Source organism: Oryctolagus cuniculus, chromosome 5 (assembly GCF_964237555.1).
Source record: "Oryctolagus cuniculus chromosome 5, mOryCun1.1, whole genome shotgun sequence".
NCBI classification, from domain to species: domain Eukaryota; kingdom Metazoa; phylum Chordata; class Mammalia; order Lagomorpha; family Leporidae; genus Oryctolagus; species Oryctolagus cuniculus.
The window spans coordinates 98,707,502-98,735,488 of NC_091436.1; the positions used below are offsets into that span (position 1 = coordinate 98,707,502).

General features: G+C 41.2%; 1 protein-coding gene across 1 annotated transcript in view; it reads right to left on the minus strand.

The window, feature by feature from the left end:
* Positions 1–27,987, minus strand: part of CD109 (CD109 molecule) — a 169,725-nt gene that overhangs the window by 12,062 nt on the left and 129,676 nt on the right. The window contains exons 23-30 of the mRNA XM_070073883.1: positions 26,179–26,355; positions 12,685–12,766; positions 10,393–10,621; positions 8,913–9,078; positions 7,135–7,325; positions 6,185–6,340; positions 4,384–4,449; positions 637–779 (exon numbers count right to left, since the gene is read on the minus strand). Coding sequence (XP_069929984.1) covers positions 637–779; positions 4,384–4,449; positions 6,185–6,340; positions 7,135–7,325; positions 8,913–9,078; positions 10,393–10,621; positions 12,685–12,766; positions 26,179–26,355 — 1,210 coding nt within the window. The remainder of the gene's footprint in view (positions 1–636; positions 780–4,383; positions 4,450–6,184; positions 6,341–7,134; positions 7,326–8,912; positions 9,079–10,392; positions 10,622–12,684; positions 12,767–26,178; positions 26,356–27,987) is intronic.

The following is a 27,987-nucleotide window of genomic DNA, read 5'->3' on the forward strand; positions in this document are numbered from 1 at the left end:
GAAATAACCATTTTTGGAAATATTGAACACAATTGGTTAAAGTTTTCCTAATTTTTAATTAATTTGCTTATTTTGAAAGCAGAGACAGAGAATTATTCCAGCCTCTGGTTCACTACACATATGTCCTCAACTGCCAGGGCTGGGACAGGCCAAAGCCAAGAGCCAGGAACTCAATCTGGGTCTCTCATGGAGGTGTAAAAGACCCAAACATCTGAGTCATCGCCTACTGCCTCCTACCATGTGTATTAGCAAGAATCTGGAACTGGAAGCAGAGCTCAGACTCAAACCCTGACACTGATATGGGATGCAGGCATCTGAAGCAGCGGCATCTTAACCACTATGCCAAAGGCCTGCCCCCAAGTTCTCCTAATTTATATCTGAATTTTATTAATGTACGTATTTTTCATTAAAATTTATTATAAATACAAAGAAAATATAAATAATGCTGGACATATCTATGAAATTCTTAAAAATAGTGTTTCTAGTCTGTAATCTGAAATGTAATAATAACTGAATTCTTCATTAAATACAATTCTCTATGTTGATATAGTTGGACTACTATGTATAATTCAATCTTCAAATTATATTTTTTAAGGAGAAAAAGAAGAAGGAGGAGGAAACAAAGTAGATACCTACCTTGTGCACACATTTAAATTCACACGATTGATATCATCTTTATTGTCTTCTACATCAACATCTAAATCAAAGGCTTCTTCATTTTGAATAGATCTTCGTCTTCTAGCAGATCCTGACTCTTTCACATTATAAATAACATTGAACTGCAATAAATAACCAATTAGAATATTAATTAGCAATAAATTATTAGAAATTAATTGTCACTATGCATTCTAAATATTAGGACTCCTTCTCTTTGGGATAAAACCAATTTTACTTATAATCCTCAAACCAGAAAACAATTTTATTGGCTAACAAAGTATGGTGAGAAATATTATCATAAAAGTTGATATTAAAACTATTATAAATTTGAGAAAATGATTTGGTATTCCAAAACAAGTACCATATAACACTGACAATGATATTCTTGGGGTACTGTTTTTTCAAAGAATGTAAACTATTCTCCTCGAGGGTAAAAAGTGGAGCTACTGCCAGCATTGTAAAGTGCATTCACTAATTTCTAAGCCCTCCTGCCCAAATGGAGTCATTGTTCATAAGCTGGAACCTGATAAATTCCCCGTGAGATAAATGAAAATTAGAATATGTAAAACATTAGTACTGCTGAGGATTAACTCTGATAAGACAGCATTTTCCAAAAATGATAAAATAACCAATGACATTCATCTCAGATCTAGAAAAAAATGATGCTAAAATTCATACGGAAACACAAGAGACCCTGAATAGCTAAAGCAATCTTAAACAACAAAAACAAAGCCAGAGGCATCACAATACCAGATTTTAAGACATACTACAGATCAGATATAACCAAAACAGCCTGGTACTAGAACAAAAACAGAAGTGTAGGCCAACAGAACACTATGGAAACTCCAGAAATGTATCCACGTGTCAACAACTACCTTATCTTTGACAAAGGAGCTAAAATCAATCTCTGCAGCAAAGATAGTCTCTTCAACAAATGGTGCTGAGAAAACTGGATCTCCAGTTTTCTGCAGAAGTATGAAACAAGACCCCTATCTTACACCTTACACAAAAATCCACTCAAAATGGATCAAAGACCTAAATCTATGACCCGATACCATCAAATTACCAGAGAATGTTGGGGAAACTCTGCAAGACACTGGCATAGGCAAAGACTTCTTGGAAAAGATTACAGAAGCACAGACAATCAAAGCCAAAATTGACAAATGGGATTACAACTAGCTGAGAAGCTTCTACACCAGAAAAGAAACACTCAGCAAAATGAAGAGGCAACTGACAGAATGGGAAAAAATATTTGCAAACTAGGCAACTGATAATGGGTTAATATCTGTAATCTAAAAAGAACTCAAACAACAACAAAACAAACAATCCAGTTAAGAAATGAGCAAAGGACTTAAACAGGCATTTTTCAAGAGAGGAAATTCCAATGGCCAATAGACACGTGAAAAAATGCTCAGGATCACTACCCATCAGGGAAATGCAAATCAAAACCACAGAGAGGTTTCACCTCACCCCAGTTAGAATGGCTTACATACAGAAATCAAGAAACAACTAATGCTGGCAAGGATGTGCAGAAAAAGATATCCTAATCCATTGTTGGTTGGAATGTAAACTGGTGCATTCACCATGGAAATCTGTATGGAGATACCTTAGAAACCTAAATATAGACCTACCATAAGATCCAGCCATTCCACTCCTGGAATTCACCCGAACAAACATAAATCAGCATATGAAAAAGTTATCTATACCCTCATGTTCATTGCAGTTCAATTCACAATAGTTAAGTTATATAATCAACTCAGATGTCCATCAACTGAAGACTGGATAAAGAAATTATGGTATACATACACTATGAAGTACTAGGCAGCTGTAAAAAAAAAATGAAATGCTGTCTTTTGTAACAAAATGATGCAACTGGAAACCATTATACTTAGTGAAATCAGCCAGTCCCATGTGGCTGGCACTGTGGCATAGTGGGTAAAGCTGCCGCCCGCAGTGCCAGTATCCCATATGGGCACTGGTTGGAGTCCTGGCTGTTCTATTTCTGATACAGCTCTCTGCTGTGGCCTGAAAAAAGCAGGAGAAGATGGCCCAAGTCCTTGGGCCCCTGTATCCACATGGGAGACCTGGAGGAAGCTCCTGGCTCCTGGCTTCAGATTGGCGCACCTCCAGCCATTGCGGTCATTTAGGGAGTGAACCAGCGGATGGACGACTTCTCTCTCTCTCTCTCTCTTTCTCTCTCTCTCTCTCTGCTTCTCCTCTCTCTGTGTAACTCTCATTTTCAAATAAATCTTAAAAAAAAGGAAGCCAGTCCCAAAAAGACAGATATCATGTTTATATGTGTATATATATATGAAATACACGAAATTTATAAACTTTAAATAAAATTTTAAAAAATAAAAAACCAAAGATGATAAAATAAATGATGAGTTTTCTATTAATTTAGTCACTTTCAATATACTCCTCGCCCACTCCTGATGTGAAAGGTACAATTGGGACACAGGGGCAGTATAAGGACCAATGTCTTTCTCAAAGAGATTTCAAATCAGAGGCTTAGGAATAGACCCAAAATTTCCTGTGCCAACCCCAACCAGGACAGAATGAGATCTCCTTAAGTGTTTTATTTCATCCATCAAGACAGTAACTTAAAATAACATGTTGGCCTTCACATTCTTAGATTAGCATTAAAAGTTGTAAGTTAGGGGCTAGCAGGTAAAAACCACCACCTGCAGTGCCAGCATCCCATATGGGCACCAGTTAAAGTCCCCGCTGCTCCACTTCCAATCCAGCTCTCTGCTATGACCTGGGAAAGCAGTAGAAGATGGCCCATGTCCTTGGGCCCCGGCATCCACACGGGAGACCCCAAAGAAGCTCCTGGATCCTGGCTTCGGATCAGCGCAGCTCCACCACTGCAGCAATTTGGGGAGTGAATGAGCAGATAGAAGATTCTCTCTCTGTCTCTCTCTCTGCCTCTGCCTATCTGTAATTCTGCCTTTCAAATAAATAACTGAATCTTTAAAAAAAAAATGTTTTAAGTTAAACATATATTTTGTTATCAGGTCATAATAAAAACTCTATTAACATTACAATTTCTGATTTGTGTTTTCACAATAGAAGGCGGGGTTCCCAACAATTCACATGAATCATGTTGCAGGAATTCTTTTAAAGATTTATTTAATTTTTTTTGAAAGTCAGAGTTACACACAGAGAGGAGAGGCAGAGAGAGAGAGGTCTTCCATCCGTTGGTTCACTCCCCAAATAGCCACAACAGCCAGAGCTGCGCCAATCCAAAGCTGAGAGCCAGAAACTTCTTCCCGGTCTCCCACATGGGTACAGGGGCCCAAGAACTTGGGCCATTTTCTACTGCTGTCCCAGACCATAGCAGAGAGATGGATTGGAAATGGAGCAGCCAGGTCTCAAACCAGCGTCCATATGGGATACTGGTGCTTCAGGCCAGGGCGTTAACCCGCTGTGCCACAGCGCCAACCCCATGCTGTAAAATTTTTAATGCTCACTTCAAAAGGTTAAAAAAAAAAAAAGAGAGAGACACTTTTAAATAGATTTCAAATAGATTATCTGCTATTCCTTCATTAGTTGGCAGCATTTCTAACATTTTTTAAGAGAGTAATGTACCTAGCCAAAGTCATAGAAGTAAATAGTAAAGAATTTTAAAATGCAAGTTATTTAAGCAAAAGTTGTGCAACACCTCAAACCAAAGAATTATTATGAAAATCATGTTTAACTAAAAACATAAACATTATTACATACCTGACAAATAGCAAATCCAAAACCATTTGCAGAAATATTAACTGTAGTTGGCTGTTCCACAGGAAGCTAAATAAAGGTTAAAAAAAACTGAACAAAGTTAATTTTTTTGCAAGCAGACCCTTCTAAGCAGCATGAAAGAGCAGTGTCATTCCTCACTAGAAGTGAAAGCAATCCCTGGAGAATGCTAAGAGCTTTCCATGGTCACACATACGAAAGCTGTGGTTCAACCAAGGAAGCCAGGTGCAGGCAGAGGAGGTGCACAATCTTCGAGCCTCCTGGTCCCTGCCCTTTGGGAGGACATGCTAGTGCTAGTGACAAGTCTGGCCTGCTCAGGATGATGCATGAAAGACAAAACAAAAGTCATTTCCCCTCTGCAGTCTCCCTAATTCAGAGCTTACCCTGGCCTTCCTAGGAGTATGAGAACACACCACCACTGACTGTGCCTAGCGTTAGCCTTCTTTTTCCCTCAGCATCACCCCTCTTCCTCAGTTTTCAGTCTTGAAGTTTTCACTTTTATCCACTGTCCTCAACATTCCAAAGGGTTCACCAAGGGAATAAAGTTAGGGATAGCATATTCATTTATTTCATTTTAAAGTAGGAATTATATTAATAGTTCCATCCATTCTCCTAAGAGGATATGTGATGTAACTGTGAAGAACATGGTATTTGGAGTCATGGGTTCAAATCCTAACTCTACTGTTACTAGTAACGCAATCTTGAGCTAGTTACTAACCTCTCCCAGTCTCCGATTTATCATGTTTACAATGGGGACAAAACTACTTACTCATTAGAGTTGTTTTTTGTTGTTTGTTTGTTTGTTTGTTTGACAGGCAGTTAGTGAGAGAGAGAGAGAGAGACAGAGAGAAAGGTCTTCCTTCTGTTGGTTTACTCCCCAAATGGCTGCTATGGCCAGCGCGCTGTGGCCAGCGCACTGCACAGATCCAAAGCCAGGAGCCAGGTGCTTCCTCCTGGTCTCCCATGTGGGTGCAGGGCCAAGCAATTGGGCCATCCTCCACTGCCTTCCTGGGCCACAGCAGACAGTTGGACTGGAAGAGAAGCAACCGGGATAGAATCTGGCGCCCCAACTGGGACTAGAACCCAGGTGCCAGCAACATAGGCGGAGGATTAGCCAAGTGAGCTGCGGCGCCAGCTTAGAGTTGGTTTAAGAAGCAAATGGGGCCGGCTCCGCAGCTCACTAGGCTAATCCTTTGCCTTGCGGCGCCGGCACACCGGGTTCTAGTCCCGGTTGGGGCGCCGGATTCTGTCCCGGTTGCCCCTCTTCCAGGCCAGCTCTCTGCTGTGGCCCGGGAGTGCAGTGGAGGATGGCCCAAGTGCTTGGGCCCTGCACCCCATGGGAGACCAGGAGAAGTACCTGGCTCCTGCCATCGGATCAGCGCAGTGCGCAGGCCGCAGCGCGCCAGCCGCGGCGGCCATTGGAGGGTGAACCAGCGGCAAAGGAAGACCTTTCTCTCTGTCTCTCTCTCTCACTGTCCACTCTGCCTGTCAAAAAAAAGAAAAAAAGAAGCAAATGGAATAGGAAATATAAAGTAACCTAGCACAATATCTGTGAAGAACAGCAACTCAATGGGTGTTCGTTCCTTTTCCTATATAACAGTGGCCAATCTTTCCAAAATTCTTAGCCATCCCACCTTTGCTGAACTCAGAAATTTCAAATAAGGAGGGGTACCATTTGCCCCCCTCATCTTAACCTACCAGGATCTGGGAACAACAAGTCTGTTGAAGTCAGAATTTAAAAATGAAGCACTATTCCAGCATATTAAATAACTGCCCTCGTCCATACCTCTGCTGACTGAAGGAGTAGGCGGCTGTGCGTCTTAATGAGAAACTTGGTAGGACTCGGTGAGCTAGGCCCCATCACAGTCACTTGGATATCGGTCCTTTCTGTATTCATCAGGGCTGCAAATTCAGACAGGGCCTTCAGGGCCACAATGGTATCCTGTTGAGGGGAGAAAAGCAATCACACATGTAAGTATACATCAAGGTCTCCAAAGGGTAAACTAAGCAAGGTTAAGAAACCTGCTGCACATTTCTGCCCCCTCCTTGCCTGGCAACATGCCCTGACTCATTTCTTAATCTCTTGTCCTAGAGCAGGAGAGGCTCAGAAATCATTTGTGGAATGGAATGAGCATCTAGTCTTGTATCAGTTACCACAAGTGAAAAATGGCTACTATGCACAGGGAACTGGCTTATTCCATGCAAGTATTGGCTATGAAGCTCATTAACAGGAAAAATTAAATTAGTGTCATAAATTTTTGAGATATGTTGCTAAGCTTTTATTTTCTTAAGATTTATTTATTTATTTGAAAGTCAGAGTTACAGTAAGAGAGGGAGAGATGGAGAAAAAAAAATCTTCCATCTGCTGGTTCACACCTCAGATGGCTACAAAGACCAGTGCTGGGCCAGGCAGAAGCCAGGAGCCAGGAGCTCCTTCCAGGACTCCCAAATGGGTTGCAGGGGCCCATGCACTTGGACCATGTTCAACTGCTTTTCCCAGGCACATAAGCAGGAAGCTGGATCAGAATTGGAGCAGCTAGTACACAAACCACCACTAAAATGGTATGGTGGCATCTAAGGGAGTGGTTTTACCCACTAAGTCACAACGCCAGCCCCATTACTAAACTTTTAAACTGCCAAGTAATTTTACAAAGTCGTGAAAAAATAGCAACTACATATTCATTTGTATATATACATATGTGTATGTATATAGTTTAAAAAAAAAATATTTCTCACCTGGGTAGATGCAAAACCTCCCAGGCTATTTCTCTGCCTGCTTAGCCACCTCATAACTGGGATGCCCTCAGCCACTTGATGTTGCAGGAAGTGTGAGAGGAGTGCATAGGCTGCGACTTCGATGTCCAGGGAGCGGGGCTGCCAGGACTCAGAGAGTTTAGACACTGAGGACACCCAGAACCGCATGCCTTCTACAAGGGAAAAGTAACACGTTCTGATCAACCGCCAAAAAAATTGCATGTTATACCACTAACCAGTCCTACACTGTCAGAGTTCTACCTGACTAGCTTAAATATATTTTTACATATGTACTTGTGTATGCTGAGCAAATATATGTGCACGTGCACAGACACGCATATTAAAGCATGTTCTTGTGTGAGCCTCTTTTTAAATTATTACAACTTATAAATTTTTATCCTTTTCCTATTGCCTATATTTAAGGATGTTTTGATTCAAATATTTTTCGCAGAAGAAACTCCACATGTTTGGCTCAGGCATAACAGCTATAAATAAAAGGGAAAGCACACTCTATTCCAGAAGATAAGGTACATAACTTATATGTGCCATCCCCAAAATATGTTAAGCACACGTTGGGAAGAATCCTGTTCTGGGAATCTGTAATTCACCAGCTCTGATGTTCTGGGAAACCTCTCCTCTTTCTATTATTTGAAAATTCAAAATCCAAACCCCCAACGAAAAACCCAGGAACTCAAGCCAACTCAACAGCTTCCCTAGCAATAACCCTGCTCTGGGAGGACCATCCTCCTTGGGGTTACTCCCCCTCTCTCAAGCATTACTAGTTTGATGGTGATCACACTTAGATGGAATGTGAAATAACCACTTTCAAGCAAACAAGGATGTCAGGGACTACTTCAGCCTCTGTGCAATAATTTTCCAATCTTCAGCACTGGCCTGGGTAATAAGGATTCAATCTAAGTTAATGCTAAAATAATACAGTATTTTACATCTCAGAAGCCTCTAAATGTTTTCTACAGGTATCCCTTGCTGAATAAACAGAACTTTGAATCAGTTCACATTAACTAAAATGATTTCTGTCCATCCATCCAACTGCCACAACCCCTGCCTCTCTCTCTATTTCTGTCTCTCTCTCTCTTTCACACACACACACACACACACACACACACACAAACTGGATCCTAACTATATTACAGAGACCATTTGAGTAATAACTATACCCATACTTTTTTGTCATGTTGTAGTCCAAACAGTCCCCATTCAAAATAAAAATACATATAACCCACTTACCAACAGCATTTTTTTGAAGTGGCCTTCATTTTCATTAGCATTTTAGCTCATATATTTGAGCAGTTGCTAAGTGGCAGGCACTGTACATTATCTAATTTAACCCTCACAGCAAAGATGTTTTTCCCACTTTATAGATAGCTGGGGAAACTGAAGCTCGGTAAACTGGAGAACCTGCATTTGAACCCATGTCTCCCCAAAACAAAAAGCCTTAAGGAACACAGGACGGCCCCACCCAGAAGTGGTATCAGGGAGTCAAAGGGTAATTGACATAGCAGAACGTATCTAAAAGAAGAACCCACTTGAGCCCTGGAATTCTACACAAAGCTCCTTGAGAGGCTTGTACTGTGGTGTGTCAGGCCCACCCTGATCTCATTCTGTGTTTCAGTGTTCATCTGGTTCAGAAGGTGCAAATGTAATCAAATTCATACCTGGTTTGCAAGACTTCCTCACGTAATTTATATACTTCATAACACATAATGGTCTGCCAACCTCACCTGGGTCCCATGAATTACCTTCTTGTTCTGCTCTCTGGGTCAGCACATTCAAAGCTTCCTTCGCTCTAGGACTACCCACTGATGACAAGGCGTAGGTTATGAGAGACAGGGTATAATTGTCTGAAACTTCCCTGTCGAGCTGTGACTCCAAAAAGCTGACAGAGTCTTGCACATCAATATTAGGCTAGGAAGAGAAATACGAAATTTTTTACCATTCAAAATAACTCATTGCCTCATATGTAAGCAAAATGTACCATGAAACATTCACTCAAAATATAATTTTAATATCTATTAATCACCTAAACTTGTCATAGGCAATGGAAACAATGATCACTGATATTTAAAGGTTTGCCATGCATTTTGAAAATAAGATTGCTTTTCAGTTTTTATGAATAAATAAGGGCCATTCTTTAGAAGGAATTAGAAATAAAAAGTAGAGCTTTGGAAATGTTTCTGCCACTGAAAATCATAAGCCCAGATGAAAGCAGAAAATACAGTTTAAGAGACATTTCTCAAATTTTATTTCAGATGTCGAAGCTCTAAATTCAGGGAAAAGCGTATCACCACACCTACTACCTGGCTAGGAAAACAGTAGGAGCTTAAGCAACAGAATTTTATGCTGATTTTGTGAAATGCAATCAGCAATTACCAGTAAAGGCATCAATCACCAGGACAGTCCTGGAGTCAAATTAAGCTCATTAGCATAACTTTCCACATACACTCATTCCCATCCAGGCATCCAAGTCTGCTTAGTATACTTTTCAGGGAGTGGGTGCACTTTGCACTGCACTAGCAGACACTGTACTTGTTCCATAACTTTTTTTTTTTTTTTTTTTTTTGACAGGCAGAGTGGACAGTGAGAGAGAGAGACAGAGAGAAAGGTCTTCCTTTTGCCGTTGGTTCACCCTCCAATGGCCGCCGCTGCAGCCGGCGCACCGCGCTGATCCTGGCAGGAGCCAGGAGCCAGGTGCTTTTCCTGGTCTCCCATGGGGTGCAGGGCCCAAGCACCTGGGCCATCCTCCACTGCACTCCCTGGCCATAGCAGAGAGCTGGCCTGGAAGAGGGGCAACCGGGACAGAATCCGGCGCCCCAACCGGGACTAGAACCCGGTGTGCCGGCGCCGCAAGGTGGAGGATTAGCCTATTGAGCCACGGCGCCGGCTTGTTCCATAACATTTTAGAAATAAAAAATCCTTCACAACCTACACTTGTTACACATTCCCAAACACTAAAGAATTATCTTTCCCCTGAGAAATGAACTTTTCCCACAAAAAATATGGATTGGCTTACTTTACCAATAGCAAGCACAATACACGTATTAGAAAGCATTTTTTTTAATTTCCTTAGTTATTCTCCGGGTTAATATTTTTATGCCCAAATTCAGATTTCAAATGCAATGCATTACTGCAAAACTCTAAGTTCTCAGACATGTATTTCACCCATTGAGAACTACCTTCCTTGGGTTTCACTTGTCATTTGTTAAATTAAAGATTAAGTACCTGATATTTTTTATATCCCAGGAGAGAAGTCACAATGTAGGCTGTGAGTGTCACAGGACTGTTATTGCCACCTTGAAGCTCACTATGGATCACTCTTCCTGGCTCCCAAAATTCACCGTTGCGTGTCTGATGTCCTTTGAGCCAAGTATATGTTCTGTGTAACACATTCTGATCGATATCTATATATGGATCAGCTTCGAGAAAACATCTTAAAACAAAAGCTGACAACCTTGGTGAAAAGGAGGAAAAATTTACAGAAAATATGCTTTATAAAATCTTCCAAATAACACTGAACAAGCAAAACATTAACAATTTTCTCCCTCAGCAGAAGATTCACCAAAGGGAGGATCACTGAAGAAGGAAAACAAGCAACAAAAACAGCAGAGAGACAGCGAGAACAACCTGCCCGACAGGTGCTCCTGGTTCCCAGGTCAACTCAGAAATCATCAGTGTGAGAAAACACCCAGAAATCAGCTGGTCCAGCTCATTATTTCATCGATTGAGAATCTGACACTCTCAGAGACTTAAGTAAACTTTCAAGGTTCCTCATCTTTGGATTGTTCTGAGCATTACCAAAAGTTTCATACAACTTCGCTTGGTCCTAAAGCCACGGAAGCAGAATATGGTTCCCAAACTGTTGGACTTTAAATGGGGATATGGATACGTTTCCTCCCCTACAAGACAAGAGTTGGCGAACTACAGCCTGCAGGACAAATCTGGCTTGCCCAAATCTGGCTCTCAGGCCAAATACACCACTGCACCCCCACATGCCACCACACCACCACCTAAGAATGGTTTTCAAAAAAAGAAAAGAGAAGAAAAGGGAGGTGGCAAAAGGCTATGCAACAGAGACTCCACCTGGCCCCAAATGCCTAAAGTATCTGCTATCTGTTCCTTTACAGAAAAAGCTGGCCAAGCCCTGCTACAGAACACTATATTGAAGTGGAAAGAGCATCAAGCAATAAGACACTCCAATCTATTTAGATCTATATCCAGACTCATGTCACGAGAAATCTAAAGCACATCTGTTTTGTCTTACACCAAAGCTTTAGTGCAGTGAACATTACTAATATTCAATAATATCCAGTTCTCTTTTACTTTGGATACACAGAGGAATTCATTTCTCTGCTCCCTTCAAGCTCGGCATAGCCAAGGGACCAACTCTGTTCACGATGAAGTGAACAGAAATGTTAACACCACTCTGGCTGAAGCCTCTAATTGCCAGCGCTCCATACTGCCACCTTCTCCTCCTGCTCTGCAAAGCCGGGAGCCTCCAGTTGGAACAGTGGGCTGGTGGCAGCCCAAGCAAAGACCACAGAGCCCCCTGCTGACCTATAGTGGAAATGCATCATGAGCAAGAAGCCTCTGAAGTTCATTCCTAAGTTTCTGAGCAATGGGTGGTTGGTAGGAAAGCACACCTAGTCTAACCTAAGAATTAGGCAGTTTGCTTCTGAGTGAAACAGGAAACAAGGTTAAATGGAAGAGGAGAGACCAGACTTCCAAAATCTGCACATGAAGATTCCATTCTAGAGGAAATACTGGATTTTCTTGACTTAATTCCTTTCTTAAAGATTTATGTATTTGAAAAGTAAAGTTACAGAGAGAGTAGAAGAGAGAGAGAAAAAAAATGAATGAATCTTCCAACTGCTTGTTCACTCCCCAAATGGTCACAGCTGCCGGAACTGAGCCAGACCAAAGCCAGGAGCCTGGAGCTTCATTCAGGTCTCACACACGGGTGCAGGGGCCCAAGCACTTGGGCCACCTTTCACTGCTTTCCCAGGCATATTAGGAGGGACCTGGATTGGAAATGGAGAAGCTGGGACTCAAACCACCACCCACATAGGATACTAGCAACATAGATGGCAGTATAACCCACTACATCACAATGCCGGCCACCCATCACTGTTTTTTACATATATATATATATATATATATATATATCTTAAAGAAATCATGTTTGCCTCATTAACACAACATATACTATAATCATGTCAATTAAGGAAGGAATTATGTCAATCACCCACTGCTTCTTACTGTTCCATCATCACAAATTATTTTATTGCTGCTTTTCCCACATACACAAAAAAGAGGATTTCTGTCCATCTTTTCTAAACAAAAATACTTGATTTTTTTGTTTCAAAAACATGCAAAAATGATATTCTCTTCTTAAGCCATGATATTGGAAAAGCAGCCTCCACATCTATAATACACAGAGATACACCTATTGATTTTGCGGCAGGGTAACGCAGTGAGAGCCAGCTCCATGACATGGTTCATAGCAATAAAACTTACCAAGTGCTCCCAGAAGGATCAACATTCCCAAAAGCACTAAAAGAGCCATCTTCTCTTTGGTAGAGAAGTTCTCTCTGGTAACCTGAAGACACAAAAACAGACAGATATTTAATGTAATTAATCAATTAATTTCCCATAAATGAAAATTTCTAAACATGACTTATATTGAGAAATAATGGGTAGAGAAGGAGAAAGAAGATACCAAATAAATATCTAATGCTATTTTGTATATTAGGTACTGTAAGAAATTTAAAATATCAGGACATTTTTTAAAAAGATTTAATTTTTAAAATTTTTTTAAAGATTTGTTTATTTGAAAGTCAGAGTTACACACAGAGAGAAGGAGAGGCAGAGAGAGAGAGAGAGAGAGAGAGAGAGAGGTCTTCCATCCACTGGTTCACTCCCCAATTGGCTGCAAAGGCAGGAGCTTCGCCGATCCAAAGCCAGGACCCAGGAGCTTCTTCTGGGTCTCCCATGTGGGGACAGGGGCCCAAGGACTTGGGCCATCTGCTACTGCTTTCCCAGGCCATAACAGAGACCTGAATGGGAAGTGGAGCAGCGGGATGCAAAACAGTGCCCATATGGGATGCCGGCACTACAGGCAGTGGCTTTACCCACTACGTCACAGCGCCAGCCCAAATTCATTTATTTTTGAAAGGCAGAGTGACATAGAGAAAATCTTCCCTCCATTGGCTCACTCCCCAGATAGCCACAATGGCCAGAGCTGGGCAAGGCCAAAGCCAGGAGCCTAGAACTCCATCTGGTTCTCCCACAAAAGTGGCAGGGGCCTAACTACTTTGACCATCCTCCACTGCTTTCCCAGGCACATTAGCAGGAAGCTAGATCAGAAGTGGAGCATCTGAACATGAACTGGTGCTCCAAAACAGGATGCCAGCATCGCAAACAGAGGCTTAATTGCTAGTCCCAATACCAAGACTTTTCAAGCAAAATGCATAAAATAGAAACAATGATACAAAATGTTTACTTCAATTAAACTTAAAAAGAGTATGATAGGACCAGCGCTGTGGTATAGTAGGTCAACCCTCCACCTGAGGCGCCGGCATCCTTTATGGGCGCCAGTTCAAGTCCCGACTACTCCACTTCCAATCCAGCTCACAGTTTATGGCCTGGGAAAGCAGTGGAAGATGGCCCAAAAGTTTGGCCCCTGCACCCATATGGGAGACCCAGAGGAAACTCCTGGCTCCTGGCTTTGGATCTGCCCAGCTCCAGCCATTACAGCCATTTGGGGAGTGAATCAGCATATGGAAAACCCTCTCTCTCCCTCTCTGTCTGTAATCAGTCTCTCGAATAAATAAATAAATCTTAAAAAAAAAAAAAGCAGCATACTATAGCATGGAAGACACATCCATTTAAGAGCAAGAAAATTGAGGGGCTGGTGCCATGGTGCAGTAGGTTGATCCTCCGCTTGCAGCACCAGCATCCCATATGGGCACCAGTTCTAGTCCTGTCTTCTCTTCCAATCCAGCTTTCTGCTGTGGCCTGGAAAAGCAGTGGAAGACAGCCCAAGTCCTTGGGCCCCTGCACCCACGTGGGAGACCAGGAAGAAGCTCCTGGCTTCGGATTGGTTCAGCTCCAGCCACTGAGGCCAACTGGGGAGTGAATCAACAGAAGGAAGACCACTCTCTCTCTCTCTCTGTCTCTCCCTCTCACTGTCTGTAACTCTACCTCTCAAATAAATAAATAGAAATCTTTAAAAAAAAAAAAGAGCATGAAAATTGAAACTACAGTTTTATTTAACTCTAATTTTCACCACAATGGTTTCTGTGTTAAAATTCTTTGCTCCCTAAGAAAAATACTATCTAGCATCATAATTAAAGCTTAAGGAAAAAACAGAAGGTAAAAATACTTTCTATTCTTATACCAGCAAGAGAGAGAAATGCTAAATAACCTAAGACAATGGCTCTTATTTATGTGGCCATGGTCAACTGAAGTAAATCAACAATGGGTTTGCCTACCAATTCCAAGTTTGCACTTAAAAAAAAAAAAGGCTTGATGGTGGTGATAAAGCATCACCACAGAGGTTATGTTAGGAGGGGGTTAAGACTGATGGATCTGCTTTGATCAAAGCAGATGTTTCATATTTTCAAATAAGTGTTTACAAACAAATGATTGCAATTAAAAGGCAGTTGTTTCATATTTGCAAAGCAGTACATACAAGTTTCATACAAGTGAATAAGAAATCATAGACCAAACACTATAGGATTCACCAAACACCCCACAATCAGCTGACTTGCTAAAAATGAAGTTAAAATAGCAATAATGCATCATTTTTTAAAGGTATAAGCAGGAACATTTCCAGCTCAAGGCATTACCAATGATCCTCCTATAATCAAGAATCCTTCCTGAAAATTAAAGAATTCCACCTTAGGAGGTGAGGGTGCACAGTAAGAGCTTTGCAGCATGGCCAGGGTAGTCTGGAAACCATACTCATTAAAATGTTGAATTCAATCCCTAGTAAACTTGAGTAATAAATTTTAATTTATGAATGCTATAGTTTAGAAGCATCAATGACCATAAGTAGTTATTTATACTTGACAAATAACACATGAGCATGCATGGTTTAAAATTAGTCTACTCTTGCCATTAAGTCCCAAACTTTATCCTTGAGCCTTTCAATGAGAATCCCTAGATCTGAGTATCTGATTATAAGAAGACAAAATGTTGGGGCCAGCTCTATGGAGCAGCAGGTTAAAACCCTGGCCTGAAGCACCTGCATCCCATATGGATGCCGGTTCTAGTCCCAGCTGATCCTCTTCCAATCCAGCTCTCTGCTATGGCCTCAGATAGCAGTAGAAGATGGCCCAAGTCCTTGGGCCCGTGTGCCCACCTAGGGGACCCAGAGAAGGCTCCTGGCTCCTGGCTTTGGATCAGCACAACTCTGGCCATTGCAGCCATCTGGGGAGTGAACCAGCAAGTGGAAGACCTCTCTCTCTGTCTCTACCTCTCTCTATAACTCTTTCAAATAAATAAAAATAAAATCTTATTTAAAAAAAGACAAAATGTTTAAATAACAAAATATTTTTCTTGGTGATATTTAAGACTATGATAAAAGGAATATAAATATTTAAAGTGATGACAGAATTTGGCTTAATTTGAAGAAGGGAACATTCAATTGTGTCTTTATATTTAGAAATGAAAATATCATGGTACAGTAATTAAACAGCCAGCCCTTGCTCAACACTGGCCAGGTGTTAGGACTCTAAAGCTCTTTGATGGTATGAACTCAGGTGATTTTCACAGCCACCGTATGGCCTTGATGCCATCAGTGTCCCCTTCTACAGGATCGTGAGACCACAGCTCAGAGGATATGAACACCATGAGCAAAGTCACATAACTGGTAGGTAGTGGACCTGGGAATTACCTGGCTCCAAAGTCACTGTCTTATGGTAATTCACAGAGCCCTTTCAACGATTAAACATGATAAAATATGAAAAACCCTTTTAAAACAACTTTTGGATGGAAAGCTCTCTGTAAATACTAGGCATTACTCTCTAGCATGGGTGTAGAGCAAGGCTCTCGAAGGATCAGATTATAAATTTAGCAGAATTTAAAATTGATAAGTGTCACAATTCAAAAAGTTTCAAACTTTGCTTCAGCAAAATACAGTAAGCTGTTAAATAACAAAGTATGTCTAAGATGTACACATACATAGCAATAATAACAATATATAAATGTTGTTTGCATGTTTACATATTAATATATACACATATAAAGAACTTCTTTAAATTTAGGATGATATGGGGCCAGTGTTGTGGTACAATGGGTTAAGCTACCATCTGGGACACCAGCTCCACTTCCCAGCCAGCTCTCTGCTAATGTGCCTAGGAAAGCAGTAGAAAATGGCTCAAGTACTTGGACCTCTGCACTCATGCAGGAGACTTGGCTCCAGCCTGGCCCAGCCCTTGCCATTGCAGCCATTTGAAGAATAAACCAGCAAATGGAAGATCTGTTTGTGTCTATCTCTCTCTCTCTTTCTCTCTGTCCCTCCTTCTCTCTTCTGTAATTCTCTGCCTTTCAAATAAATAAATAAATAAATCTTTTTAGCCATTGTAATCCACAAGCTGTACTTTGGAAATTTATATTCATTAAATAAAAGTTAAAAAAAAATCTTTTTAAAAATTTAGGGGGTACCAGCATTGTGAAGAGCCGGTAAAGCCACTGCCTACAATGCCAGCATTCCCATATGGGCTCCTGGCTCCGGCCTGGCCCAGCCCCAGCCATTGTAGCCATTTGGAGAGTGAACCAGCAGATGAAAGATATTTCTATATTTCCCACTCTGTCTCTCTCTGTAACTCTGCCTTCCAAGTAAGTAAGAATAAACTTTTTTTAATTAAAGGGATAGTTTTTTTTAATTATGTAGAAAAAAACTGAAATAACACAAAAATCACAAAAACAAAGATACACATATAAAGTTGGATTACAATGTATGAAAAAATGTTAAACTTTATAATAGGAGAAATTAAAATTAAAGATGCAGTTTCCTACACATCGGATTAGCAAAGATTCAAAGATTGACCCCTCCCTCTGTAGGGCGAGCTGTAAGGAAACCAGGAAATTCAGAATGGTACAATTACAGCGGCAGAAACTGTCTTCACCCTTTGACTCAATAATGCCCCTCCAGGAATCTACCCTGAAGAAACACCTCCAACAACACAAAAATATAGAGAGAAAATGATTCGTTGTCATATTACTTGTGATTGTAAAATGTCAGAAATGGCTTAAATATCCAAAATTTGGAGATTAAACTCAGTACAACGGAGTAGTACACAGCTTGAAAGAAGAACGAAGAATGGCTCTGTGAACTGATGCAGGACAACTTCCTGGAAAGACTGTTGAGTGCAAAGGGCAAAGCCCAAGGTAGCCCACAGATACTACACTATGCTATATAAGAACTGGGGGAAATAAGAAAACATACATGGACATGCTTATTTCTGCAGAGAAAGAAAAGGTAAACTAAAAAATAATGAAGCAGGTCATTTACAAGAGATTTTCCTTTGTTATAAGGAAAAAAAAGAGGTAGACTCATTCCTTTGAATATGCTTTCCACAATCAATAAGTTTGACCATTGGAAGCATGTTAGTGTTCTACATATTCAAAAATAAACTGCATTGGAAAAAATAAGACAGAATAATTATTAAACTGCCCCAGTCCATGTTATCATATTTTAGTTTTTATATAACCTTGAAAAAATACAGCATATAATATCTTCATTTTTCAGAGGTTGTCAGAGATCACGGAGAAGAATAATTTTTTAATATTCACAGAGGAAATTAGCAGAAGAGTTCAAGACATTCTCTCTCCATTTTCAATTCAGAACAAAATTCACCAATAATCAAAGTTTAAGTGTGCACTTAATCTTACAGAGGAGAGGAGAAGAGAGAAGGGAGGGGAGGGGAGAGGAGAGGAGAAATGAGGAGAAGCCAGGCAAGGCAAGGAGAGGGGAAGAGAGGAGAGGAGCAGGGAGAATAAAAAAGCAATGTCTGGGGTCTTCCTTCACCACAGGAGGACCAATATCAAGGAGAAGACCATGTGCCTCTGACCCCACATCACACCAACATCTGCAGCTCCCAGTCTGAGAGTTCGTGAAATGGGTCAGAGATGAGATCATGGAGATGAGATCAGTGCTTATGGAAATTACCCCTCAGGTGGCTGACCTCCAACATTCCCCATTAACATCAACAACTAGCACCATTCTTCCACTAGAGGCAGCCAGCCCAGCGGAAAAGAAAAGTCATATATAATCTCCAGTTGTGGAGTGAACCTCTTGAGCCAGTTTTGATAAAACTGAGAATCCAAACCTCCATTTGTGCTCCATGGAAAAATTAAGGAGGGAATGAGAGCTCTCCCTGTGGGAGTCTCCTTTGAGGTGTGCTTCTCCATGGTATACCTGCCAGGCATCACTGTGGAACCCTCAGCTGTTCGTCCTTCAGACATCCCAGCATATCAAGCCTAGTTTCCACTCCATAAACAGAAAAGGACCCTGTTGACCCAAGTATAATGTCTGTTGTTAATACAAGAATTCAGTGTTCCAGTGCAGTCATCTAAGTTGGAAACTTTCACCATGATTGTTGAGAAAGGCAAAAAGTTACTTTCTCCAAAAGTTAATGAAGAAATGAAAGAATCATCTTTAAAAGTTTTATGAATAGCTCTTGAGTTTGGAAAATAATAGCATAATCAGAATTCTGAAAACTGAAGTACAGAAGTCCAGAGGCTGTGGGGCAACAACCCAGAACCACTTCCATTGACAAAGGGCTGCAAAAGGAAACACTGTCTCCCGGGTCGTGAGCTTTCTTTGAAATAACAATGAGTGTAGAATTGTCAGGATTTATCATAATAAAGGTGAAAGCATTGTTCACAGAAACACACTGAAAAGTAATATTCTGAGTATAATCTGACTTAATATGCCTCAAGTGTCAAAATTATATGTAAGTAATAGAAGTCAAATTAGCTCCATGTGACTATATAAAGCACTTGCTCTGGTGAAAATTATAAATAGTTTAAAAAGAAAAAGAAAACCTGATAAAAAACATTCTGTGTTCTAAGAGAAAGGCAACCACCGCCAGCTTCCTTACTTTCTAAAACATGGGATGGAAAGTGGAAACCTTACAGATTTTTAGATTTTTCATGATTGCCATAGGCGGGATGACCAGGATGCAGAATCCTGAAGCTCACTTTGTCCTTGTTTCCACTGCATAAAGAAAATGTATGTTTTCAACCAGAGAGTAGGTCCAAGTCTCACTTGAAAAATTGAACTGCAGGCACTATGATTTAAATATTTGAGGAAAACAAGTGGTTTAAACCTTATTTCCAGTCTTGATCAAAAACAGTTTTCATTTTATGGTTCAACTTTTCTTTTTGACAGCAAAACACTTCGTTCAATTTGTAGCTGTTGTTTTGACCAAAAGAACAATGGGTTAGGTTACAGGGTTCCTGGGCCAAGCATGATTTAAGTAAAACAATGCGCTGTTCGTAAACGACATTTAAATAATACAACTATGACTCACACCAAAGCCACTTAATTTCTTCAAAAATAAAAACAATTACGGTATATTTAAAGGATTTTGGCAAAAGTGGTGGCAAAAGAAAAAACAGTCTCTGAAATGACACACTGATTTCATAACCAAAGCCTTATACCAACAAACCTCAGTCCACTCCTTTGAAACGTCATTTAATTCAACGTGTGAGATGATGCACCGGGAGCTCCGTTGTACGGACTTTCATGAACCACTTCCTCAGCTCAAAGGGCAACACCTTGGAACCATGAGGTCTCATTTCCTTGCCAATCAGAAGGTGCCAAAGACAGGTAGAATCTGTATTGTGTACAACCTCTACACTATGAAAGCACTTCAGATCTTTCAGGTCCATTCTCCACATTAGGAGACACAGTCAAAAAGGAAGCCCAGAGAGTGACTTCAGATGGAGCGAAAGATGAGGGGTCAAAATCGGGTCACTCAGAACCTTGTAGGCAGAGGCTGGGAGCCCACTGGGGGATTCTAAGGAAAGGAAGTGACATGATCTTGACATTTTCAAAAGATTCCTTTTATGGCCAGCGCCTCGGCTCAATAGGCTAATCCTACGCCTGCAGCGCCAGCACACTAGTCCCGGTCGGGGCGCCAGATTCTGTCCCAGTTGCTCCTCTTCCAGTCTAGCTCTCTACTGTGGCCCAGGAAGGCAGTGGAGGATGGCCCAAGTGCTTGAGCCCTGCACCCCATGGGAGACCAGGAGAAGCACCTGGCTCCTGGCTTCGGATCAGCGCAGTGCGCCGGCCGCAGCGCCAGACGTTGGGGGGTGAACCAACAGAAAAGGAAGACCTTTCTCTCTCTCTCTCTCACTGTCCACTCTGCCTGTCAAAAAAAAAAAAAAAAAGATTCCTTTTATAATACATGTCAAATGTATGGAAGGGTAGGGACAAAGAAGCAGACAGCTACTCAGGAAGCTGACGGCATAGGCTGGGTGGAAAATGAGGCTGTTTGAATGGAAGGGGGATTGAATAGAAGTAGAAGAATTTCACATTCGCTTGTAGAAGTAGAAAAAGCAGAATTTGCTTGCTGAACTCAAACCTTAACTCCTAGGTAGAGGCAACCGACTCTATTATAGTTATATATTTACTGGATACCTACTGTCGCTCCCCCTCTTCGTGGAGGAACGACACAGGACCCTGCATTGTTCTTTCGTCTGCTCAGCCCTTCCCGGGTTAGCTGCTGGTTCTTCCCGGGTTGGCTACCGACCCTTCCACCTCCGTGGAAGGGCAGTTCCCCCTGCCACTTTCCCCACTTCCGCGGGGGAGCGGCACACCGCCGGCCGGCTCTCTCGGGGGCTGCACAGGTGTTCCTCTTAGATGTTCCTGGTGCATGTTGTCTCTCTCCTCCTTTATAGTCCTCTTCCACCAATCCCAACTCTGCTACCCACACGCCGAGTACGCTGCTCTCCTCCAATCAGGAGCAGGTCCTACAGTTTATTGGTTGAACTGGAGGCAGCTGTGTAGAAGCTGTTTCTCCCTTCTCAGCGCCATATTGTGGGAAAGCAGATGCATAGAATAAGTCTTAATTCGAGTAACTTAGTCTAGTCCGAGTTGCTCCCAGTTGCTCCCCACAACCTACTATGTGTTAAAGTGCTTAAATATCCCATTTAATCCACAAATCCAAGTAGGAACTTGATTTGCCCACCTTTAAAACAAAACAGAAAGATTGATTTATTTATTTGAAAGGTAGAGTTGGGGATCTTCCATCCACTGGCTCACTCCCCAAGTGGCTGCAATGATTGGAGCTGGGCCAGGCCAACCAGGAGCCTGGACCTCCATCTGGATCTCTCATGTAGGTGGCAGGGTTCCAAGTACTTGGGCTATCTTCCACTGCCCTCACAGGCACATTTGCAGGAAGCTGGATCAGAAGAGGAGCAATCATCCCAGATAGGTGGCAGGAATCTAAGTGCTTGGGCCATCATTTGCTGCCTTCCAGGATGCACCAGTGAGAAGTGGCCAGGAGACCGAGCCACCAGGACTCAAGGTGACACTTCGATATGGGATATAAGCATCCAAGCAGTGGCTTAACCCCCTGAGCCACAATACCTGCCCCCCATCTGTCTCTTATGAACACTAATCCAGAATAATTTTCCCTATTCAGGGTCAAGATTAGTAACTTCATGATAGCCACTCATTGTTTGTTGAATTATTTTCCAACAGTCAAATAAGAGGAAAGCTGGTAAAATGCTTAAATTGGGTATCTGACCTGAAGAGACACTGTACTGTAAATCTCCTGAGAATAATACATTCACAAAAGTATACTTAGGAGTGTTTCCACAACTGAACAATGGATCCATAAATCACTAGAAATAGTTTATTGTTACATTCATACAATATAAAAATAAAAATAATCTGTTCAAATAAAAAATAAAGGCAAAAAAGAAGAGGAGGAGGAGAAGTAGGAGAAACAGGAGAAGCAGCAGAAGAGGAGGAAGAGGAGGGGCAACTGGGGCTCAAACCTGGGCTCACATGGGATGCCAGTGTCTCAGTTGACAGCTTAACCCACTGCACCACAACACCAGCCCCTATCATTGTCTTGCAGAAGAGATAGAGGAAAGTAGCCAAGGTAAGAGTCCAAGTTCCTAAGCACTGTCTGCAAAGTGGGGCTGTACCTCTGGCCAGACTCAATGACTTTACAGCACTTAGTGCTCACTCTCAACAGTTTGCAAGACTATATAGCGTTTAGAGATCAGTGCCTTTTTTTTTTTTTTTTTTGCCCTCAGGCCTCTCAACACTTTTAATTACCAACCAAAGTAAGGAAGGCTCCCAAGCAATTAGTAAACACCCTGCAGGCAGCTTTGAAAAGCTACTTTTTTTTTTTTTTTTTGGACAGGCAGAGTTAGTAAGAGAGAGAGAGAAACAGAGAGAAAAGTCTTCCTTCCGTTAGTTCATCCTCCAATTGGCCGCTACGGCCAGCGCATTGCGCTGATCCGAAGCCAGAAGCCAGGTGCTTCCTCCTGGTCTCCCATGCGGGTGCAGGGCCCAAGGACCTGAGCCATCCTCCACTGTACTCCCGGGCCACAGCAGAGAGCTGGACTGGAAGAGAAGCAACTGGGACAGAATCCGGCGCCCCAACCGGGGTGCCAGCGCCACAGGCAGAGGATTAGCTTAGTGAGCCGCGGCGCAGGCCCGAAAAGCTACAATTTGACAGCCACCTGCCCAGGCCTGGCTTGAGGAACCAGCACTGCTTTCCGAAAAGAACAGAAGCGAGGATTTGGAGCATTCATGTTGTAGGACCTCTGCTGACCCAGAGCAGAAAATCTAGGATCCAAGCTTAAATGATGTTTAAAAGATAAGTTATCATTCCTCAAATGGCTTGACTTATTTATTCTGTGCTTTTAAAGCATTAATTTTGATTAGCCAAAGCTGCAGTTCCTAAAGCATATATAAATGTGGAATTACGTGGTATTTTCTAAAATATTTCAAATTATCTTACTAACTATAGCAAAGAATATATACTAAATTATAAAATGCTGATATAATTTCTATGTATCTTCTACTTGAAACCAAACTAAATCTGAAATATAAATCAGAATCTTGTTTTCAAAAGGTGAGAAGTTAAATTATGGTAAGATCAAACTTTTTTTTTACTCATCTTAAAAAGAAGCATTATACTCACATGTAAAGACCTCATTTTTTTTTTTTTAAGATTTATTTATTTATTTGAAAGGCAAAGGCAGAGAGAGAGAGAGAGTTCTTCCATCCACGGGTTTACTCCCCAAATAGCCTCAACAGCTAGAGCTGGGCAGCTCTGAAACCAGAAGCCAGGAGCCTCTTCCAGGTCTCCCACGTGGGTGCACGGGTCCAAGGACTTGGGGTATCTTCTACTGCTTTCCCAGACCATAGCAGAGAGCTAGATCAGAAGTGGAGCCGCCAGGACTCAAACCAGCACCCATATGGGTGGCTAGCATTACACGAAATGACTTTACCTGCTATGCCACAGTGCAAGCCCCCCCCCTCATTTTTTTTTAAGATTTTGTTTATTTATTTAAAAGGCAGAGTTACAGGGGTGGGGAAGGAGGAAGGGAGAGAGAGAGAGGTATTTTCCATCGCCTGGTTCACTCCTCAAATTGCCACAACATCTAGGACTGAGCCAGATCAAAGCTTCTAGGACCCCCCAACATGAGTACAGAGCCCAAGCACTTGGGCCATCTTCTACTACTTTCCCAGGCACCTTAGCAGGTACCTGGATCTAAAATGGAGCAGCCACAACTTGAACCAGCATCCATATGGGATGCCAGTATTGCAAAAGTGCCACAATGCTGCCCCTTCATTTGTTTGTAGCCTAGCACAGGCTACAACACTGAGAGCACCTAGTATCATGTCCTAAACTTAATTATAACAGAAATTGAGAAAAGTAGTTCTTGTGTATATACACATTAAAAATATGGCCAATCCACAAACATATATATAAACAGTGATCATTTTAATCGGGCAACTCTATATGGAAAATACCAACTGCTGGATTGTTGAGAATCTCCAGGAGGCCCTAACCACCTGCTGGATTTGAGGAACAACCAAAGTGGCTGCCTAGTCCTAATTCAAGGAAAACTATACCATAGTCTCCTTCCCACATCAGAGCAGGTCCCCTTAGCCCTGATTCCAGATCCTGGTCTCCTTTGGAATGTCCTTCCATGCCCTACAATGGCCCTGATATTAGGCCTGACTCCCATACGGCCTTTGACTATGCCACCCCACCCCACCCCAGTCTCTGGACACTGTCTCCAGCTTACCACTCACAATGTCTAACTCTGCAGATTCTAATCTACAGTGTTTCCTTCCCAACAAGACTCCAGGTTTCTCCCTGTGATTTTCCCAGAAGCCCCATTAAGACTTTTTGCATGTTGGTAAGCATCCTGGTCCAAACCCTGGTCCTCTACACCTGTTATTGCATCTAACAGCCCAAGAACATTGCCAGCTAGAACCACCCCCATAGTGTTCTGAGGAAGAACATGGATTTCAGAGCCTGACCACCTGTGATAACCACCGGTAAATTACTTAGCCTTCCTGTGCCTCCATGTCCTCATCTATAAAATGGAAACAATAACAGCAATCTTACCTTCTAGGGTTTTTGTGAGGGTTAAATGAAACATATGGAAAGCTTCTAAACAATGCTAACTGCTCTTACTAATAGTACATGGAACTTGGTTCAGAATTAAACAGGTCTCTATACAATGAGAAAATCTGGAAGACAGACTCACATTAAAAAGGGGTGTTACCAAGCTTTTAGTTCTTCTATGGAAAAATTAACAAAACAGCTAAGAGCCTGCCTCTACTTTTCACTTAACTCACTAATAATTAAAAAAAAATAATAACTTAGGAGTTGAGTCATGTTTAACTATATTTTTCTTATGTTATACTGAATAAGAATTTTCTAATCATTTTATATCCAGTCTAAATCCCCATAAATTTGATGAACAGCACATATCATACAAATCATACAGAGAGAAAAACTCAGCCACAGAGAGTGCTTGCTAGGGGTCTACTAATAAGGAAATGCAAAACTCAGACTGTAACTCTGAACTGGCTTTTGGAGTATTTTGGGAAATCAAACGTACATTATTTAAAAAAGAAAAAAAGTCTAATAATTCTTTCATTTTCTCCCAGGTGTGGATGTGGAGAGCTTGGACTTGGGGTCAGACATCAAAACCAGATCCCAGCTCTGCCACTTACATGCTATATGATCCTGAGCAAGTTAGTTAATTTTTCTGTGCCTCAGCTCCCTCATCATTAAAAACAGGATCAGGCTGATAATCACGGTCAGCATTAAGTGAGATATGACATGTAAAGTGCTCAGAACATTGCCAGCCACGTAGCAAGCACACAACTCATGTGAGCCATTGTTATGAGCCAGCAGTCAATGCTACACATCTGGTGCCTAGGAACAATTTCCACCTCCCACGGAGTCAGAAGACACTCATCACTTCATACAATCATCTCTCTCCTAATCCCCATCTGCTTGGCATTTTAACTGTACCCAGCAGTTCTCTGCCACACAATTCTGTCTCCTCCGCCAGACAGTGAATTACTTAAAAGAGGAAAGGCTCTGACGTCCCCTGGTTCCTCACCACTAGAACTGATCCTGGCACTAAAGAGATCCTCCAGCAATGTGTAATGAATAAATGAATGCTAACTGATTCAGATTTTTAAAGAGTTTTACATTTCAGATGCTTCTAGAAACTGACTCCGTAAGCCATTGTTAAAAAGCATCATAGGAGCATAAGCAAATAGTTGGCTGAAGGAAGAATGGTACCAGCTTCCCATTGTTCGCACCTCCCTGAACATTTCAACACCAGCATGTCCCTCCACCACATACCAAAGACAAAGAGACAAAATCCATCCACTTTGAAATACAATAGTCTAAAGTAAATGCTGGCTAAAACACACACACACACACACACACAAAAAAAAAAAACCTTTTCTTAAATAAAAGTATGCTTCTGAAATCTTACCTTGTCTCATGAAGGCAAGGGCTTTTTCTCTTAAATTATCTGTCAGTTGTCTCTTTTTCATTAGATAATCCAAAACATAAATATTTGGAGCAAAATTTATCATGTTCTGTTCACCACAGCCAGAAGGCATCTGAATCAGTGAGGCTAAGCCACTGATGGATGGACCAAGAATGTCTCCTGCAAGCACAAGACATTCAGTTCATTAGGTAAAGAGGAACTGTTACCTGCTGATGGCAGAGCCGTCCACGGTGTACAGAAGGCGCCTGACACTGGAGCAATATGATCAGTCCACATCTTGGAACAGAGCCTACACTTAACATCAAGCTTTTAGTAAGACTGATTTAAAAAAATAATGTAGTGATACTAAATTTGTAGATTTCATGACAAAGTAAGAGACTTTCTGCTCAGTTAAAAAAGATGTGGCATAAATTAGGCAAAAATAAATAAATTTTTTTAAAAATCTTTTAAAAAATTGACCTTTAAAAGATCATCATTCTTATATAGGAAAAAATATTTCATTTCAATATTCTTACATCCACGGACTGTATTCTTTAATGCACTACAAATACTTGAGAAATGCTATTCGTAAAATAGCAGGGATTGCAGTGTTTCTCAATCTGTTCTATTTAACAAAGTAGAATAAACAAATATAACTATTTCAACAAATCTCAAGATTAAAAAGAATTAGCATTATTCTTCAAAATTAGTAATCTAAAAGTGAACAAAATATGTGCCTCAAAGACTCTTCTGCTCACCTTCTATCAGCATGACTCAAGGAAACTAGTAAAATTTCAGAAATATGGACGCTAAATTCTAATTTTGACCCCACTGTTGTTAAGCTGTAACCTTAAGAGTTAAGACTAACCTTCTATGTAATTTCTTTTGAAAATTGGCAATACAGCGAAGTCCAAATACCTAGTGAAAATCTGATCCTAAAAAACTGAGTACAAAAAAAATAGAGGTAGACCTCTTTCATATGAATTTGCCACAGCCAAGCCAGCATTTTTTAAACTTTAGGTGTTAACACAGAGGAGGAATAAGCAGAAATTATATTATTGTCACTGTAAGTTATACTTTTAACATTCAAAGTGAACATAAACATATACTCATAAAGTTAAAAGAAACAAGCTAATATGCATATATTCATGGTGACCAAATAGGTTTTTTTAAATGACATAGAAAAATAAACTTGAAAATCCATTATTTACATCATGCACAAAAGATCTCAGAGTATTTATATGACCATATATAAGACTCATTCCTGTATAAGGAGTGGCAGTATACACTGAAAATTAAAGGATTCCTCCTTTTGGGTGTATAGCATGTATGTATGTATGAATTACTGCATCCTCCAGCATCCCAACACTGCAAAATTTATTTTCTTGCATCCCAAATTGGAGTGCCAGTTCGAGTCCTGACTGCTCTGCCCTTCTGTTCCAGCTTCCTGCTAATTTACCTGGGAACCACTGGATGATAGTCCAAGTGCTTGCATTTCTGCCACCCAAATAGGAGGCCAAGATACAGTGCAGGCTAGCATCTGAATCAGTAATCTGAGTTAAGCAGATTGCCAAAAAAAAAAATAAAAAAAAGTGTGTGGACATCATCCAATCCATTGACATTTGACATCGGAATAGGAAAAAAGGTGGAGGAAAGAGAAAGTCACCCTTCTTTTCCTGCCTCACATTTCATCTCATCCCCTTCTCTTGGAGTGGGATTAGCATCACTTGGTTCTCAGGCCTCTGAATTCAGCCTGAATTACACCACTGGCTTTCCAGGATGTCCAGCTTGTAAATGCAGATCATGAGACTT